General features: G+C 37.1%; 1 protein-coding gene across 2 annotated transcripts in view; it reads right to left on the bottom strand.

Moving 5' to 3' along the window:
- Window positions 1–19,175, bottom strand: part of CDK8 (cyclin dependent kinase 8) — a 122,369-nt gene extending 103,194 nt beyond the window's left edge. For both annotated transcript variants that reach the window (XM_002924212.4, XM_011231042.3), the window contains exon 1: window positions 18,454–19,175. In XM_002924212.4, coding sequence (XP_002924258.1) covers window positions 18,454–18,581 — 128 coding nt within the window. In that variant the 5' untranslated portion in view covers window positions 18,582–19,175. The remainder of the gene's footprint in view (window positions 1–18,453) is intronic.
- Window positions 19,176–19,564: the final 389 nt, after the last annotated feature.

Raw genomic sequence — 19,564 nt, 5'->3', positions numbered from 1 at the left:
AAAATACCAACACAATACAATAAACACACATTAAAACTTAACAGAAAAAAAAACAGAAAGATGGTAACATGGAATATACACAATCTATTGTTGAGGGAATGAAGCAGGTTTTAAAATAATAGGCACAATATAATCTGATTTTAAAACATGTCTAGAAAAAAGTCTGGGTGGCCAAAGTAAGGCAAATTCTATTTTCTTCTTAGAATTTATCTGTATTTTCTACAACTGATACCCCATTACTCCCATAATTTAAAAAGCATTAAGTTCTTTCTTTAAGTGATAGCTGACAGGAGAAAAGTAAAGGAAAACAACATAGGCAGATGAACTCTGAAAACACATTTAGTACAGAAGCCAATACATACATGCATACATACATAATACATTTAGGATGATTTTCATCCACAATGATTAAAATGCATGTTTGGTGAATAAAAAGTGAATCAGTTACCTAGAAAGAAAACTTAGTAACCTAGAGCCATTCACACACCAATATGTCTAAGTTATTCCAATCTATTAGAAAAGTAAAAGATAAGACCAAATGCAGTCATAGTTCAAACTTTATGAGCCACAGAATAGTCTAAACAATCTTGAAGAAGAAGAAGAAGAAGGCTGGAGAGAACTCACACTCCTGATTTTAAAACTTACTACAAATATAAAACTTACTACAAAGCTACAGTAATCAAAACAGTCTGGTAATGACATAAAGACAAACATATACACCAAAAGAATAAAGTGTCCAGAAATAAACTCTTGCATATATGGTCAAATGATTTTTGATAAGGGTGCTAAGACCACTCAATGGAGGAAAAGATCTTTTCAACAATTGGTTGAAAAGTGGATATTCGCTTTCCAACCAGGGCCCGGCAGGCTGACTCCAACGGAGAAGGGCCCTTCTGCCATCAACAAGGTAGTGACCAGAGAATACACCATCAACATTCACAAGCGTATTCATGGAGTGAGTTTCAAGAAGCGGGTCCCTCAGGCACTCAAAGAGATCCGGAAATTTGCCATGAAGGAGATGGGAACTCCAGATGTGCTCATCGACACCAGGCTCAACAAAGCCGTCTGGGCCAAAGGAATAAGGAATGTTCCATACCTTATCCATGTGAGGTGGTCCAGAAAACGTAACGAGGATGAAGATTCACCAAACGCTCTCTAAACACTGGTTACCTATGTACCTGTCACCACTTTTAAAAATCTACAGACAATTAACGTGGACGAGAACTAATTGCTGATTGTCGAATAAAGGTATAAAACCGCAAAAAAAAAAAGAAAGAAAGAAAGAAAAAAGTGGATATCCACATGCAAAAGAATGAAGCTGGACCATTACTTAATACCATATACAAAAATTACCCAAAATAGATCCATGACCTGTATATAAGACATAAAACTATAAAACTCTTAGAAGAAAACATAGGGCGAAGGCTTCAAAACATTGGATTTAGCAATGATTTCTTGGATATAACACCAAAGGCACAGAAAACAAAACAAAACAAAATAGAAAATAGGCAAAATAGCTATTGGACTTCATAAAAAAATTTATAATTTGTGCATCGAAAGACAATATCCATAGAATAAAAAGGCAGCCTGCAAAATGGCAGGAAATATTTACAATTCATATATAAGGAATTAATATGCAGAATATAGAGAGAACTCCTAAAACTCAACAACAAAAAATAAACCACCAATTCAAAAATGAGCAAAGGATCTGAATAAACATTTCTCCAAAGAATTTACACAATGGCCAATAAGAACATGAAAAGATGTTCAACATCAGGTAAATGCAAATCAAAACTACAAGATACAACCCGATACCCATTAGGAGAGCTACTATAAAAGCAAACAAGAATCAGAAAATAACATGTGTTGGCAAAGATGTGGAGAAACTGGACCTCAATGCACTGTTGACGGAAATGTAAAATGGTATAGCCACTAAGAAAAACAGTATGGCAATTCCTCAAAAAAATTAAAAATAAAATTACCATACAATCCAGCAATTCCACTTCTGGTTATACATCCAAGAGAACTGAAAAGAGGATCTTGAGGAAATATTTGTATACCCATATTCACAGCAGCATTATTCACAGTAGCTAAAATGTGGAAGCTACCCAAGTGTTCATCAGTGGAGGAATGGATAAGCAAAATGTGGTCTATACATTCAATGGAGATATTAGTTAGCCTTACAAAAGAAGTTTGGTTTATGCTAAAATATGGATGAATTTTAAGGATACTCTGCTAAGTGAAATAAGCCAGTTACAAAAAATAAATAGTGTATGATTCCACTTATATGAGGTACTTAAAGCAGTAAAATCGCAGACACAAAAAGTAGAATGGGGCTTTCCAGGGGCTGGGTTGGGAGAAGGGGGAGTTACTATTGACCAGATACAGAGTTTCTATTTTGCAAGATGAAAACAGTTCTGGAGATGGGTGGTGGGGGATAGAACAACAATAAGAATGTATTTAATATCAGTGAATTGTATACTTAAAAATGGTTAGGACAGTACATTTTATATGATAGGTATTTTACCACAATTTAAAAAAATGAAAAATAAAACAAGAACAACAAAATTGGAGCACTCACACTTCCCAATTTTGAAACGGACTTATAAAAGTACAGTAATCAATATAGTGTCATTCTGGATTATGGACAAACATATAGATCAGTAAAACTGAACTGAGGATGTAGGAAAAAATCCTACCTTTAGGACCAACTGATTTTTAATAAGGTGCTCAGACAATTCTAAGATGCTGAGACAACTGGAGAGCCATAAGCAGCAAAAAACAAAGTTGGACCCCAACTCACACAATATTAAGAATTTATCACAGACCTAAATCTAGGGTTAAAATTATAAAACTCTTAGGAAAAAACAAAGGAGTAAGTCTTTGTGACCTTGGGTCGGACAGCAGTTTTTAGATACAACACCAAAAGCACAAGTGGCAAAAGGAAAAATAAATACACTGGATTGCATCAAATTAAAAACTTCTGTGCTATAAAGAACACCAACAAGAAAGTAAAAAGACAACCCAGGGTGAGAAAAATATTTGCAAATCACGTATCTGATAAGGGTCTAGTATCCAGAACTTAAAAAAAGAACCCTACAACTCAATAATAAAAAGATAACCCAATCCTAAAACGAGCAAAAATTTGATTATGTTTTCCCAAAAAATATATACAAATGGTCAATAAGGAAATGTCAAGATGCCCAACATCATTGTCATTAGGGAAATGCAAATCAAAACCACAATGAAAAAAAAACCACAATGAGATACCACTTAATACCCATAAGGATGGCTATATTAAAAAAAGAAAAAAAAAGAAAAATATCTGTTGGCAAGGATGTGGAGAAACTGGAACCCTAGATCATTGCTGGTGGGAATGTAAAATGGTGCAGTCGCTGTGGAAATAGTTTGGCAGTTACTCAAAAATTAAGCAGAGTTACCCTATGATCCGGCAATTCCACACCTAGATATATACCTAAGAAACTGAAGGCAGGAACTCAAATAGTTGTACACCAATGTTCACAGCAGCATTATTCATAATAACCAAAAAGTGGTAACAACTCAAATATCCATCAACTGATAAATGACTAAACAAAATGTGATACATCCTAAATCATTGATGAACCCTGAAAACATTAAGTGAAAGAAGCCAGTCACAAAAGACCACATACTGTATGATTTCATTTAAATGAAATGTCCACCGTAGGCAAATCCAGATGCAGAAAGTAGATTTGTGGTTGCTTGGGGCTAAGGACTGAAGGGAAAGGGGAATGACTGCTAATGGGTACAAGGTTTCTTTTAGGAGGGCCAAAAACATTCTAAAATTAGATTGTGGTGATAACTGCACAACCCTCTGAATACACTAAAAAAACAGTTAACTGTATACTTTAAATAGGTAATTGTATGGTAAGTGAATTTTATCTCAATAAAGCTATAAAACTTTTATGGGAAGCCTGGGTGGTTCAATCAGTTTGTCTGACTCTTGATCTCAGTCAGGTCTTGGTGTCGGGGTTGTGGGTTCAAACCCCACATTGGGCTCCGTGCTGGGCATGGAGACTACTTAAAAAAAAAATTTATGAACTATAAATTTATAACTTCTTGGAAGACATTACTAATATTTTCTCCATGAAGACAAATGGGATTTAATTTCCCTACTTAGTACACTGCAACTAAATCAAAAGTACTTTTAAACACTTTTAAAATAAATAACTAGAGGCAAATGTTATCTTACATTCCAAATGTTCTAGGATAATTATAGTACAGAATTTCACTAAGGCAAAACGTAATTGTACCACATTCTGATCTGAGAACCAGCAAGCAAACTTACAATCAGTGAGTCCAGTTACACAAAGTGCAATAGAAATACAGCAAAGACTCTGAATGATCAAAGTCAAAATAATAAAGTTTAAAAGTGTTATACTTAGTTTTTGATTGCATTGAAAATTTCAAGTACTTAAAGAACATCAGGCTGAATCACCTTTTAGAATTGAATGGTCCAATCCAAAAAACAAAAAACCAGAAGAGAAACATACGAAGTATGAGAAGTATGTGCTACTTTAATAGATTTCCTTGTTTTTTTTTTCCCTTACGCACTTCCAAGTCTAGCTCATGTCACAAGCCTAAAGAGGATATGCAGAGGTCAGCTAGTCTTGGCTAAAATAGGATAACAGTAACTTTCAACTTGAGGATATCTGGTTTAAATTTTCAAGTACAGCTGGACTCATTCGTACTAAGATTTTAAGATAAGAAGATAGGGGTGCCTGGGTGACTCAGTCAGTTAGGCATCTGCCTTTGGTTCAGGTCATGGTCCCAGGGTCCTGGGATCAAGCCCCGCATCGGGCTTCCTGCTCAGCATGGAGTCTGCTTCTCCCTCTGCTTCTGCCGCTCCCTGTTTGTGCACGCGCTCTCTCTCTCTGTGTCAGATAAATAAAATATTTTTTTAAAAAAGATAAGATAAAACGTTTGTGTATTTCTTCAACTTTGTATCTCTCTATACAGAGTAAATACCTTCCCAACTTCTGTCCAGCAGAAATTATGTCTGTGAAGAGAGAATTATTTTTAACAGTACTTAAAACTTTTTATAAAAGTCCCTTCAAAATTAAAATGCATCAAAATTATCTTATAGATAATCACTTGCCTGCTTATCTACCATGAATAATTACCTCTGCTGAACACACAAAGTCAAGCAATTCCACTGACAGCAGAACAAGCTCCAGTTTCCCAGCCTATGGAGGCAAGCCCAGAGGTCACCTGAGACAGGTGACAAAGCACAAGACCAAAACCAAAATCAGTACAAAACAGAAAAAGCAAACTGGGACTTCATCAAGATAAAAAGTTTTTGCACAGCAAAGAAAACAGTCAACAAAACCCAAAGACAGCCCACAGAATGGGAGAAGATACCTGCAAATTTCTTATCGAATAAAGGGCTTGTATCCAAAATTTATAAAAAACTTATCAAACTCAACAGCCAAAGAACAAATAACCCAGTTAAGAAATGGGCAGAAGACAAGAACATTTCTCCAAAGATGACAAACGGCCAAAGACACATAAAAAAATGCTCAACACCACTCATCATCAGGGAAATACAAATCAAAACCACAATGAGATACCACCTCACACCACTCAGAATGGTTAAATTAACAAGTCAGGAAACAACAAATGTTGGTGGGGATGTGGAGAAAGGGGAACCCTCTTACACTGCTGGTGGGAATGCAAGTTGGTATAGCCACTCTGGAAAACAGTATGGAGGTTCCTCAAAAGATTAAAAAATAGAGCTACCCTTCAACACAGCAACTGCACTACTAGGTATTTACCCAAAAGATACGTAGTGATCTGAAGGGGCACCTGCACCCCATTGTTTATAGCAGCAATGTCCACAATAGCCAAACTATGGAAAGAGTCCGGATGTCAACTGACAGATGAATGGATAAAGAAGATGTACACACACACTGGAATATTATGCAGCCAACAGAAATGATGAATACTTACCATTTACATTGATGTGGATGGAACTGGAGGGTATTTTGATAAGTGAAATAAGTCAATCAGAGAAAGACAATGTTATGATTTCACTCATGTGGAATTTAAGAAACAAAACAGAGGAGGGCAGAGGAAGGGAGGGAAAAATAAAACAAGACGAAATCAGAGAGGGAGACAAACCACGGAGACTCTTAACCATAGGAAACAAACTGAGGGTTGCTGGAGGGGAGGGAGGTGGGAGGATAGGGTAACATGATGGGTATTAAGGAGGGCATGTGATGTAATGAGCACTGGGTGTTATATGCAACTGATGAAACTAATAATACACTATATGTTAATTAACTGAATTTAAGTAAAATTAAACTAAATTAAAAAAAAACATAAAAAGCAAGCCAAAAAAGGAGAGAAAGGGAAAAAATTGGGTGAAGGTCAGTGCTGGGCAAAGAACGAAAGCATGACCAAAGCCAAGCAACAGGAAACAGAAGGGATGATGTAAGTGAAAGTAAGAGTCAGTGTTAAGCGGTTGGAGGTAGAACACATCTAGAGCATTAGTTATTTGTAATAGGAACAAAGTGTACCAGCAGTATTAAGTGGGAACAGAGAAATCTGATGAAATGAACATAAAATAAGATGTAAACATAATAATGACTAACTTTAAACATCCCCATGGCTCTTAAATTTTTCTATCCCAACAAGTAATCTAAAATACATAAGACTATGTGGAGAAAGAAAATTCAAAGCAAAAGTTCCAAAAGAATAATCTAAACAATTCCAACTTTACAATGTATTTAACCCCCATGATTCAAACATATCATTACTGTATCTATTCCCACTTCTTCCTTTCAGATAACTTTTGCTTTTAGAGTTTTGATATGAGTATAATTGATGCAACCTTTTTAGAGGACATAACATTAGCCCACAGAAGAGCCTTGACCCAGGCCTATTAGGACTTAATCCTGAGAAACTGACCTGCACTTCGCCAGTCCTGAAGTGATGTACCAAAGTTGTTATCAGTAACTTGTGCTTGGGCATAATGACCAGTTTCTAGGACCACTGAAAACCAAGAGGGGTAAATGTCCCTGTAGATAGACTAAGGGAGTTTCTCCTGCTGCATGAAAACTTTACTCTTCGCCAGTGGTATCAGCAAATATCTCTGTGGGGAATTTGGGGGACCTGGGAAGTTCTGCTCCCCTCTGAGACAATGCTGTGTGCAAAGACAGATGTAAAGGACATTTACTGCAGTGCTTTTAAGGAGCACAAAAAAGTGAAGGAACCTAAATGCCCTTCAACTGGACCAGTATATTACACTACATCCATAAAACAGGATTGGGAGCTGATGAAATGAATTGCATTGTTTATGCAGGTACTGATCGCCAAAATATATGAACTGAAAAAAACAAGGCACAGAATTATATGTACATGATCATACAATTTGTGTTAAAGATAATGACATACAGACCTTTCTAATTAATTCTGACACATAACCCAGTAGCCATTAAAGAAATGAATAAATATGACTTCATAAAAATAAGGGTTGCACATGAAAAATAATAACACAAACAAAAGTCAAAAGATGTTTGCTCCCACAAACTGGAAAGCATACACAAGAAAGCTATCAGTGGACAGCTCTGGGAAGAGGACCTGAGTAACTGGAGGAGATGGGGTGAGAACACTTCAGTTTACACTTCCTCAGTATATTTACATTTTTTCTTTGCATGTATTGTCTGCTCAAAATGAATAAAATATTACAATAAATTTTAAAGTTTACCCATACATATATATGCTTCTATATGCATATATACAAGGAGCTGCTGACAATGATTATTCTGAAGAGGGAGACTTAGATTTTCCCAGTTATCCTTACTTAGGTACTGTCTGAATTTTTTATTATGAGGATATATGAATTTCATATCCCAATCTTATTTTATGATAAAAAGATAGTAGTTTAAGTATATAACCTTTGACCCTGAAATTCTACTTCAAGGACTTGCTACAGTTGGAGAACTGTAGAAATATTTTCTAGGAGGTCCTGTTTGATAACTGTAATGGCTAAAATTTGGAGTTTTTCCATCACTACAGAACTGGTTCACTAGGTACATATTAACATGCATACATACGTAATGCCCACAATAATTAAAACTGATTTAGAGCTATATTTACTGACAGGAAAAGATGAATAATATTCTTGAATGAAAAAAAAGGTAAGATCACACTAGATTTCATTAATCTTTACTTAACATTCATAGCGTTATCTGTGAAGATGATAAAGAAAACAGTAATCGTCTCCTAATAGTAGAGTTACGGCTTTTAGCTTCTGTATACATTTCTGGACTATGAATTTTCTATAATGTACTTGTATCGCTTTTAAAATCAGAGGGAAAAAAACTATTTTATTAAAAAAAAAAAAAAGAACAATCTTGAATAGCATGGAATGAACAAACAAACAAAGAAATAGCAAGCTAGTATCTACAGGTTTGGCTTCAATAATACAGCCAATGTGGAACCAAAGATGGCAGTAAAGTTTTTCATTGCTTGGCCCTGAATGATAAGGCTACCCATAAAAGTACCACAAAACGTTTCGGATAAAACCTACAAAGTGAGTTATAATTTCAGCTCTAGGGCCCAAAAATCTTTCACTGAATTTTTCTTTTGTTTAGAACACATTACTTAACCCAAACGCTTCATTATCTCCCTTGCCCTTTGTGTGGCATATGGAACGCCTACCACTCCTTCTGAAAACACTCTCTCTTTGATTACGATTTTACCTACAAGGTCCTGGTTTTTCTTCAAGTTTCTGTGTACAGCCAATAAGCTATACACTGCACAAATCCTGTTGCACAATGGGGTTGATCCTGAGTTTTCTCCTCCTTCTCAGGACTCAACTTACTGGCCTCCTGGATGGACGTCTTTTTCTCTACATTCTATCCTCGAACCTCTTCTCACTCTACACTTTCCCTAGACATTTTCAAGATCTCTCAAAGATTCAAGTACCTGGTAACTCCCAAGTTTATCTCTGAGCAGATCTCTCTCTTGAGCACTAGACTCATGTATCTGCCTAATGGACATTTCTTCTTAGATGTTTAACAGGTACACAAAATTCAATACATCAAAACTCAAACTTGCTCCTCTTCCTGTTTTGGCTATCTGTGTGAATGGTAATATCCTGCTGCTCACGTCAGAAACCTAGGCCTTATCCTCGGTTCTTCTTACTTCTTCCTCTCTCACACTGAAGAAATTAACAAGTTTGATCAATTGTTCCTCATTCCCTTGGGCATTTCCTAATTCAAGCCTCCAGCATCTCTCACCTAGATTACTATTACATTCTCCTAAACCCAGTTCCCTGTACTCCTTCTGAATGTGTTGCCAAGCAATCCTTTTAAATGATTAATCTGAACTTGTTACTATCTGCTTAAAATCCTACAAATGGTCCCCACTGTCTTCAGCATAAAGTACGAAATCCATGACGTGATTTCCAAGACCCCACTTACTTCTCCAACTTAATTTTTTTATACTTCTCACCTCACTTGTTACTACTCTCTAAGCTCTGGCACTGAAATTCTTTCAATTCCCTCACCATACTCTTTCCTTCCTATCTCTATAAATGCTACTCAGTGGTGGCTCCAAAGGGTCCTGGAGAGAGCTTTAGCCTTCTCTCATACAACACGATGTAAAAGTTCCTGAAATCACTTCAAATAAATAATTCAAGTTAAAATTTGTTTACTACACACCATACAACCTCTACCATACTCCCTTTTCAACCAGATAGAACCCCTTCCTTTGTAAAGAATTTCTGGAACCAGCAGCCAGCACAGTAACTCCCCAACCCTCACTCACTCTTATGTATTGTCCATTCACTTGTGTGACTTCTAATTATCTTGCAAGTTGCAACTGAAATATCATCCTTGAACCCCCAAGAGCAGATCAGGTACCCCTATGGCAACCTATATATTTTCCCTACCACAGCCCTATCCCACTACACTCTAATTACCTTTTTACTTGCCTGTATCCCTAAAAAGTCTGTAAGTTCCCTAAGGACTTAGACCTACTGACTGCTGAATCACCCATATCTGGCACAGAACCTGGCATATTACAGATACTCAGCAAATAGCCACGAAATAAATTAAAAACATGAAAAAATTTTTTAACCAAAAACAAAACAAACAACTACAGCTAAAAAGAAACTATAATGAAATGTCAAATATTTAAATGACTTGATTTTACATTTAAAAGAATCTTCAATGTTAAGTCAGCATTACAAAACAAATTACAAGTATGCTTTACCATACGCTTGACGTTTTTTTTTGGAAATTGTGTATGAACTGAATTTTTCGCAAAATGAGTCACGTGATACACTAGTAGCGCTCATGTACTTAAAGGAATTCTTTCATAAAGTGAAAAACAAACTCCACATTTATTCTACATGAACTTAAATTTTCAGTTGGCTCTCCTTAAAAGAGCCTTATAAAAATCATTTTTCAATACTTAACTCTGCTTTCCCCCGAAATATGACTTGTTTAATATAAAACATAACACCACTGGTGAACAAGTTTTAGTTTTTTTTTAATCCCTTTAGTTCTCTGGACAACCTCTAAATCGAGGTGTCTAGAAACACATAGACTGGGCCTTGCATCATGATGTAAAGAATTCCTCTCCTTAGGATGATTATTTGTTACAATTCATGAGCTACAATAAAGCTATAGATTTTAAAGAGCTGTATAGGGAGAGGAGTACCTGGAGTAGTAGCCTAAATAATTTTGTATTCACATAACAAAAGTAAACTTCAAATATCAATAACCATGAAGTTTAAACAAAAATGTGAACTCTGGTTCCAAGACAAATTATATTTTCCTTAAATTTAGAAATATAGGTTTGATTCCCACTTAAACTGATTTATTTACAAGGTATATTTCAGAAAATACCTTTATTCTTTGTAGCGGTTCAATTTTTCAAATACCTGGGACTTAGATTTAATTCAGTTGATTAACAAAGTTTGCCCTGCCTTTGGCTTTTGGTTTTCAATTCTGTTCCTGGTATCAAACTTTGCTTCTCTGGGTATTTCCAAAAGATGTCACTTTTTTAGTCTCCTATAATATGCTCAAGCTTTTAATTTCAGCAAATTTAAAAGGAAGACTTTCAAATATGAATTTCACGTACACTGAAAATAAAAAAATATTAAATACCTGTCAACATTTGGCAAAGCGCCAGGAACTGAGGGGAACACAATTACTGCCCTAGAGGAAATCTATAATATCTAACCCATAAACATTCACCAGAAAGACCCAAAGGACATATAAACATTAACCACATATACACTGAAGTAGTTATATAAAACATCTATGAAGGACTAAATATGTTGTGTGGAGTGATGAGTGAAGAGGGAATTATTGGAGTTGTATGTTAAGATAAAGTAGTTAGGATTTCTGAACCTAAATGTTAGAAACTACTTCAGTTGGGGGAGGGGGAAACTTTCCAGTACAAGGTGCTGCCTGAGACAAAGGTCAGAATGGTAGTCTGATTTGATGGAGGAACAACTGTATTAATACGTATTTCAGAATCACTGCAATGGATGAGTGTGAACAATGTCCTGGGAATAAGACAGGCTAGTCAGGTCTCACAAAGGACAAAGATCTTGGTCTAAACCAAAGAAAAGGTAAAGCTACTCAAAAGTGTTCTCAGCTGCTTTGAAAAAGTTTGGTGGTTTCTCAAAAAGCTAAGTATAGAGTTAACCATACCTGAGTATATGCCCAAGAGAACTGAAAACAAACATCCACACAACTCAAACATGAATATTATAGCAGCATTATTCATAATAAAAAAGCAGAAATGACACAAATGTCCACCAACTGATGAATGAATAAATAAAATGTGGTACATCCATACAATGCAGTATTATTAAACCATAAAAGGGAATGAAATACTGATACACGCACGACATAGATGAACCTTAAAGACATTATGCTAAGTAAGAAACAAAAAAGGCCACACACCATATAATTCCATTTATATGAAATGTCCGCAATAGCCAAATCCATAGAGGAAGAAAGTACATTAGTGGGTGCCAGGAGCTGGGAAGACGAGTATGTGCAGTGATGGCTAACTGAATGGGGTTTCTTTTTGGAGTAATAAAAATGTTCTGGAATTAGAGAGGGGTAATGAGTGCACAGCCTTGGGAACATACAAAAAGCAGTGGACTGCACACTTTAAAAGGGTTAATGTTATGGTATGTAATATATCTCAATTTTAAAAAGGGGTTCTCGGCATTTTTTCTGCCATAACACATCTGAAGGACATGATATAACTCCATTAGTAAGGCAGCTTACTATAGTAAGGACTGGTTTTGTGACTTTGACAACCATACTAAAGAATCTTCAGAATCATGACACTAACGGGACTTCAAGTATTAAGATCAAAATAACAGCTGAAGGTCACTTTTTAGCGATAACATCAAGAACTGCCTTGAAGTAACAAGAGATATCAAAAGACAAAAAATACCTTAGTAGTTTCTAAGAAACAAAGAGATGACCAAGGCCTACCTAAGCTGGTGTGAAGGAAAGGATTTTACAAATTGTTCTGGAAGGAAGAAAGGACAGTAGGATTTTCATTCTCTAGCAGCAGCTAAGAACAGAAAAAGAATAAAAAAAGAATAAAGAGACAATGAGGATTGGATTCAACAAAAAAAGGCAGTACAAGAGAGATGACACCAGCCACAGGGATAATATCTATTTATCAACACTGATTTGGTACATACAGTTCCCAACTTACATATGGGTCACATTTCAAACGTTTATAAATCATAATTCTGAACACATTTGCTAAGAGAAGTAATTTTTGAGAAAGTAGGTAAGTTTGCAAATGGCCTAAGTAATTTATCATAATCTGTCATTATTTCTATTTTCCTAGCTGAAATCCAGGATGCTGGAAACCATCTCCCCACCTCTGCCTCCCATCTCTTCACACATCAGATTCCAACAAGAGAAATTCTCCCTCCAATTTGTTGCCACCACCATCCTGCACCATAGAAAATTCTGGCTCCCTACTCCTCATGGAGGTGAGACCAAGGTAGAATCATCTGCTATCCAGAGCTGTAATTAAAATGGAGTTCTGCCATGGCAGCTTTACATATGAGAGATAAATTCTTAAGTCAGACAGCTGAATTTCAGAGGCTGCCCATACTCTGATTCAGCAACATTCTTGTGATGGAAAACTGCCACACAGAGAATTAAGGTGCTCGCTGTGAAGTAACAAAAACCTCATCATGTCCAGTGGATATAATGTACTATCTGTAGTGCATGTACATAATACAACACATACAGCAGGAGCTCAAAGGCAAAAAGGTATGGGGAGGTAACACGTGAGAAGAAAAAATTCAAACGCACAAAATTTGCTGGAGTCTGTAAGAGCACAATAAAAAAGCACCCCTCTTTATCCCAGTCCTCTTAAAACACCCTTTCAGATGAGATCTTCCCCATCTTTTAAGAGTCAAACGAAATGTTGCCATCTTTGAGAGGCTTTCCTTAAAAACCCTCAACAGTTTGGACTTTCCATCTCTGTGTTCCAATATTAATTACTATAGTGCTTATTAAATTGCTACAGTTTATTTACATTGGTTTCCCCAGTAGATACCTCCTCAAATAATGGAATATTTTACTCTTCTTTGTATTCCCAATACTTTGGACAGTGCTTAGCACATAAAGGGGTCCAATAAATATTGGTTAATGAATGAATGACTGGATTTCTTCAAATGCTGAAAGAAACAGCAAAAGTAAAAATCAAATGAACAAATCCCAAATGAATGAATTTAATTTGCCAGTCTTGCTACTAAGAAAATGGAATTTAAGCATGAAACCTCAAAGTGGCCTAACCAGTGGACCTGAATGCACTGAGTATCTAAGGTAGATAAATTCAACAGTAAGGAGATACGAAGTGCATAGTAAATATTCTGCTTGTCTCTTAAAAAGTTATAAGGAATACTCCTTATTGGGCATGCAAAATCTCCAGCAACGGGTATACATTTTGTATTTGCATTTCTGACATCTAAAGAAATATTTAAATCAAACTGAACACAGATACAGAGTTCAGCAACATTCAGAAGAAAAACTATTCCTTCAGGGGAAATAAAGGGTTCTACCAAGTTCTGATCATAATTAAGGAATAAAAATGATTAAAGCTCCAATGCAGACTGAATCAGAGGAGTCCCTTGTGCTAGACACCAAATGAATGGTTCACAGGAGTGGGAGCAAACGCTAGCCGGTAAATCCCAACATCTGAAGAGATAAAGATGATGGAATGTTATAGCAGTATAAGACAGGTAAAGTAAATGGTAAGTCTTTGGAAGTTAACCTTTTAGGCAGTTGGTGAGAAGCCACATTAAAACATGACACTCAGAAACATAAAAGTGTATCACTGTCTAAAGTAAAATGTTGTAGTGGTTGTTTACCTCATCTTGCAAAAGTATTGTATTTTATATTCATAATTTTTATTTTCTGAAATCATAATACTAGAAAAGACCTTAAAAATTATCAACTCAAACCCTCTAATCTTACAAATAAAGAAACCAAGGTCTACAAAAGGCAAGTGACTTACCCAAGGTCATACTGGTAGTCAGAGACAGAGTCTGAACTCAAACTCAGTTTTCTAGTCTCCCCAACTTAAGAGTTTTTTCCCACTAGATGAAGAACTTTTTTATCTTAACAAGCCTTATTGGAGTTTGGTTCCCCCTCCACATACATATGTATATGTGTGTGTATATTTGTAGACATACACATGTATGTATGTATAGATACACCCACGTATCTACATACACACTTGTTGCACTTGAAAAAACCAGGGCTGTTCAGAAATGTATTAAAAAAGTATACCAGTTAATTGAAAAGCCTAGTCCTATGACAAGGTATTCATGTTTTCTGAATGACCCACTAAAACACCAAATCTCCATGTCTAGGTTTATATTTATCTTAATATATTAATTATATGAAGTATAATGGTTAAGAGCATGGGCTCTGGAGTAAGAGACCTCTTTGTAATCCCCTAATTGCAGCTCTGACATTTAATTAGTTGTATAACCATGGACAAATTTAATCTTTCTAACAGTTTAACCTTTCTTACAGTTTCCTCACCTGTAAAACTGAAAAACAGAACTGACCTGATATGGTACTTGTGAGGATTAAATAGATGATGAATGTAAAGGGCTTTGCCGAGGACCTAGTTTTTATTCAATAATTTAGCTATTAATCAATATTACTGCCTACTAATCTCTGGGTTGCCTACAAAAGTGCCCCAACAAAAGTTTTCTTTATATTCCTCACTCTCTCTCACACAAACACACACATAATCCCAATTATATATCATCTGTCCTTCTGAACATAGAGAGCAGCAAACTAAGAATGCTGTTCAAGAGAATTCCTTTTGCTTTTCTTTGAGATCAAACTCTTATCTCAAATTGGTTTTTAAATTCTAGAAATGTCCAGTCCGTATAATGAGAGTTTAGAATTTAAAAATACAAATTGTTTTCTGTCTTCTTACACTTTTCCATTCTTTCGAACAAAATGAGTTTGGCTGCCTAAATTCTGCAAAGAGGAAATGCAACTGACTCAGAAAGAAAATGAATCTCCTTGCTTCCTACTGAGTACCCTTTTGGTGTTCAGACACAAAGGATACTCTCTATCTCATTTATGGTGACAGTGAGCGCAAATTATTTCCAAGATTTATTGTGCATTTATGTTTTAACTCTATTAGAATCTGAAATTAACACAATTATAAAAGGCCCTTTTTCCATATATATAATCACGCTTAGAATAAAGTATTTCCTCCTTTCCCCCATTCCTTAAAATGCAGAGTTTATCATAAGTGTAGGATACTAGCAGGGCAGTATTAATAATTCTTTAAGTCAAAGAAAAGACCTTTTGAGCTGCTTTATTTCCTAAAACTTAATAATTTAAGAAGCTAACTCCTCTGGTCTAAATTCTTTTACTATGTATTCATGTTCTGTGATGCTTGCTGGACAAGTGAAAGGATACAACATTTACATATGTTCATTTTCATAGTCAAATATGTCTAAACAAAACCTATTTTATTGTAAATCTCAGGATTCTCTTTGAAGGTGTTATTGTCTGGGTTCCTAGAGTTCTCTGAAATTTCAGTTACAGAATGTATAATTTAATTTGAAAGTAAATCAATACTAGAAACAAATTATTTCATCATCATCTTTTTACAAAAGATTAAACAGCCACAAATTTTATTTTACCAGGACTAAAATGCATTAAATTACATTTCACTGACATAAGATCAAAAGAACCTCATAAATACAATGCTGCATTTTACCGGAGTGAGGTTATAAGAAGCCAAACCAAAATATTCCCTCTGGAAAACAAAAACTGTCTTAAGTAATTTTAAAACTCTCTTGACATTTGATCCCTTTTTATTTTTTTAAAGCTCATCCTATAAACAAAATCATTAAAGGTTGCTGGAAAACAAGCCCAAAGAATTATAAATAAAGTTATTTTTTTCCAAAATACAATGCTACTTTTTAGCTATCACCAATGACTAAGAAATATTCACATACTATACATTTAGCCATTTTTAAATTGTATAATTCTTCTAAAATTATGCTTGATCTAATTAAAACCTAACCATGAGATATAAAATATGGTTAAAAGTACCTTTTGCCAATAAACAATATCATAGTTTTTAAATAAAACAAAAAATCAAAGTTAATAAATGCATGTGTTTTATAAGCTTAAATTGGTAATTTACGAAAATAGAACTGGCTTCTCTCAGAGAGATTAAAAATAATGTAAATAACTGGAATTTTATAAAGCAGATAACAGACTAGTCAAATGTACTACTGTGTCTAATCTCATGGGATTGGGGATTTTCTGAATATGCCCCAAATTACATAATATTGGGGGAAAGGGAGATGGTTTAAGGCTTTTGAAAAATATTATATGAGAAGGATAATTTTTAAAATGTTAGAATTCTTCAATGAAAAATATAAACAAGAGTCAACAGGAGGTATCTCCAGACGCTGTTTTCTCAAATGTCACCAGATTATCCATTCCACTAAGAAGTACTTTTAAATACGTGCAGCACACAGAGTATCAAGTTTTCAAATCCGTATCTTTTGCAGATATCCGTACTGCCTGAGTGCTGCATATAAGCACTGAAATGCACATACCAAATTTATTAGAATCACTACCTTCCTCTAAGAGTCCCTTTTAAGTTATTTTTTAAAAAACTCACTAAATCTAAGAAAAATGTTGAATATACACTTTTTCCCCCAATATCCAGAATGCTAAAGTATTTATAAATATGGCTCCTCCCAACTTACTTCAGCTTTATGAATGGTTTCAATTTTTTAGTGCTAATATAGTTCTGAACAAACCCTTCTACCTAATTTGGAAAAAAAAAAAAAAGCAATTATTTTAAACCTTGAACAGCAGCTAACAAATTAACAGTGATATTCAACTAAACCTACTTTGTTTACACTGAAATCTAAAGATTATATAATAAGATCTGACATTACCTTTCCAACAATTTTCTATACTGTCAAAGGCAACAGAGACAACATATGTTTTTCCAAGAGGAAAACAAGGAGTTAATAAAATAGATTTCCCCCTCAACTAAGAATTGCCTTCTCTTTTGTCAATATTACACGACATTCATCTACTGACAAAGGAAAAACGAACACTTCACTTGCCTGTTTAAAAAACTAAATAGGGAGCATTACCAGTCATAGACTTAATTAAGTTATTTCTAGGGGAAAATATTTAAAGCAAAGAGACTATTTACAGTTCATTGCCAACTGCAAAATTTTGGGGGAACAGGCCTGAACAAGATAGTCCCTATTTGTCCCTTGCCTTTTTCCCCACCACCCACCCTGCACCAAACCCCCATTGTTCTATGTAAAACTCACAGGTTAATGATATCTAAATAGCAACTGCTACATTTATGTTACAGATTATCACTATGAAGAATTCTTCAGCATCACATTTACTTGCTGCTTTCTTTCCCCCAAATAAAATCCAAATTTGGTAATAATCACAAACTGGTGGGGGAAAGGATCACAGCTTCCCTTCCAGACTGATGGATGTCACTCCAGAGGCGTGAGGAAATCACCCAGAAGCTTACCATAATAAATCGAGACCCCACCCCGAAAATCATTTAAACTGACGTTTTACTACAATTTTTTTTTAAATCTATAACCGAAACCCTTGAAAAGTATACAGCCCATGGAGTAGAAGCTCCTTTTCCCTATTAGCCACCAAAGTAGAACACAGAGGCAGTAACACGCAGGATTTCATGTGGGTTTGGATCCCTCGTACACCACTTCCTCCCCAAACCTGGCTGGGAGGGCCAGATGCTGGTGTCGAGGAAGTGGGAGACCCGCACTCCGGCGCCCCACTCTCCCTCCGGGCTACCTGCCTCGGCCTGCGGGAGTGCCGCCCAGCGCGGACACCGGCACAGACAAACACTCACCCATCTTTCCTCTTGGCTTTGTAGACGTGACCATAAGTGCCTCGGCCAACTTTGCAGCCCTCGTATTCAAACAGGTCCTCGACCCGCTCCCGCTCGCTGCTCAGCTTCACTTTAAAGTCATAGTCCATTGTCACAGCCTCCGGGGCCGGGGAGCTGGGTCGGGGGGCCGGGGGACAGGGGTGGGGACCGGGGAAGCACCGGCAGCCGCAGCCCCCGGGAACCCGCCCGCTCTACACCCGGCGGCCGCAGCACCAGCCCGACTGATGCGGCAAGAGGAGGCCCCGCGAGAGCGCCGGGGACATCCAGGGGGACGGCGGGGCAGAGGCCGGCCGGGAGGGTGGGGGGACGGGGAGGTTCCCCCAGGCGAAGGAGAGCAGAGGGACGAGGGCTGGGGGTGGGGAGCGGCGTCTCTGCCCTTGTCCCCGCGGGCTCCCGGGGAGCCGGCTCCTACTCGCTCCTGCTGCGCGTTCTGCTCCCGCTACGGGGAGCGGCGGGGTGGTCGCGGCGGGCTCTCCTCCTCTTACACTCGCACTCACGCCTCACCCTCTCTCACACACACGCTCACACTCACTCACTCACTCTCTCTCCCATACACTCAAACAGAAAGGCAGCGCCGCACAACAGCCGGTACCTCCTCAGAGAGAGGAGGGAGGGAGGGGACTCGCGGAACACGGCCACGGCTGTCGCAAAAACGTCGCGAAGGCTCGGGTTGCCTCCGGGCCTCCCTGCAGCCTGCTCCGCGGCGCGGGTCCCGCCTCGTCGGGGCCCGCACCTCGAAGACCCGGTGAAGGAAGCAGGGTAGTCACTGCCCAAAGCAGCTGCCAGACGCACCACGTGGATTGTCCCGACAGCGGCCAGGCCCCCAGACTACAATGCCCAGAATGCACAGGCCACCAGCGTTGCCGCCCCTTCTATGACTCCACCCTTACACAGTGGTAATACCGGAGCGTTGCATGCTGGGATCAGTAGTCCAAGGTGAGATTAGTTTCAATAGCTTGGAGGAAAAAAAAATTTTTATTCTGCACTATCGCTAGAGTGTGATTTAGGCCATAAACTTAACCAGAGATATTTACGCGGGAGGGAGGCTAGTTTGCATTAGAATCACATTTTG

This window comes from Ailuropoda melanoleuca, chromosome 7 (genome assembly GCF_002007445.2).
Source record: "Ailuropoda melanoleuca isolate Jingjing chromosome 7, ASM200744v2, whole genome shotgun sequence".
NCBI lineage: Eukaryota > Metazoa > Chordata > Mammalia > Carnivora > Ursidae > Ailuropoda > Ailuropoda melanoleuca.
Note: the sequence above shows the minus strand (reverse complement) of the source record. Positions and strands in the feature narration are given on the sequence as shown.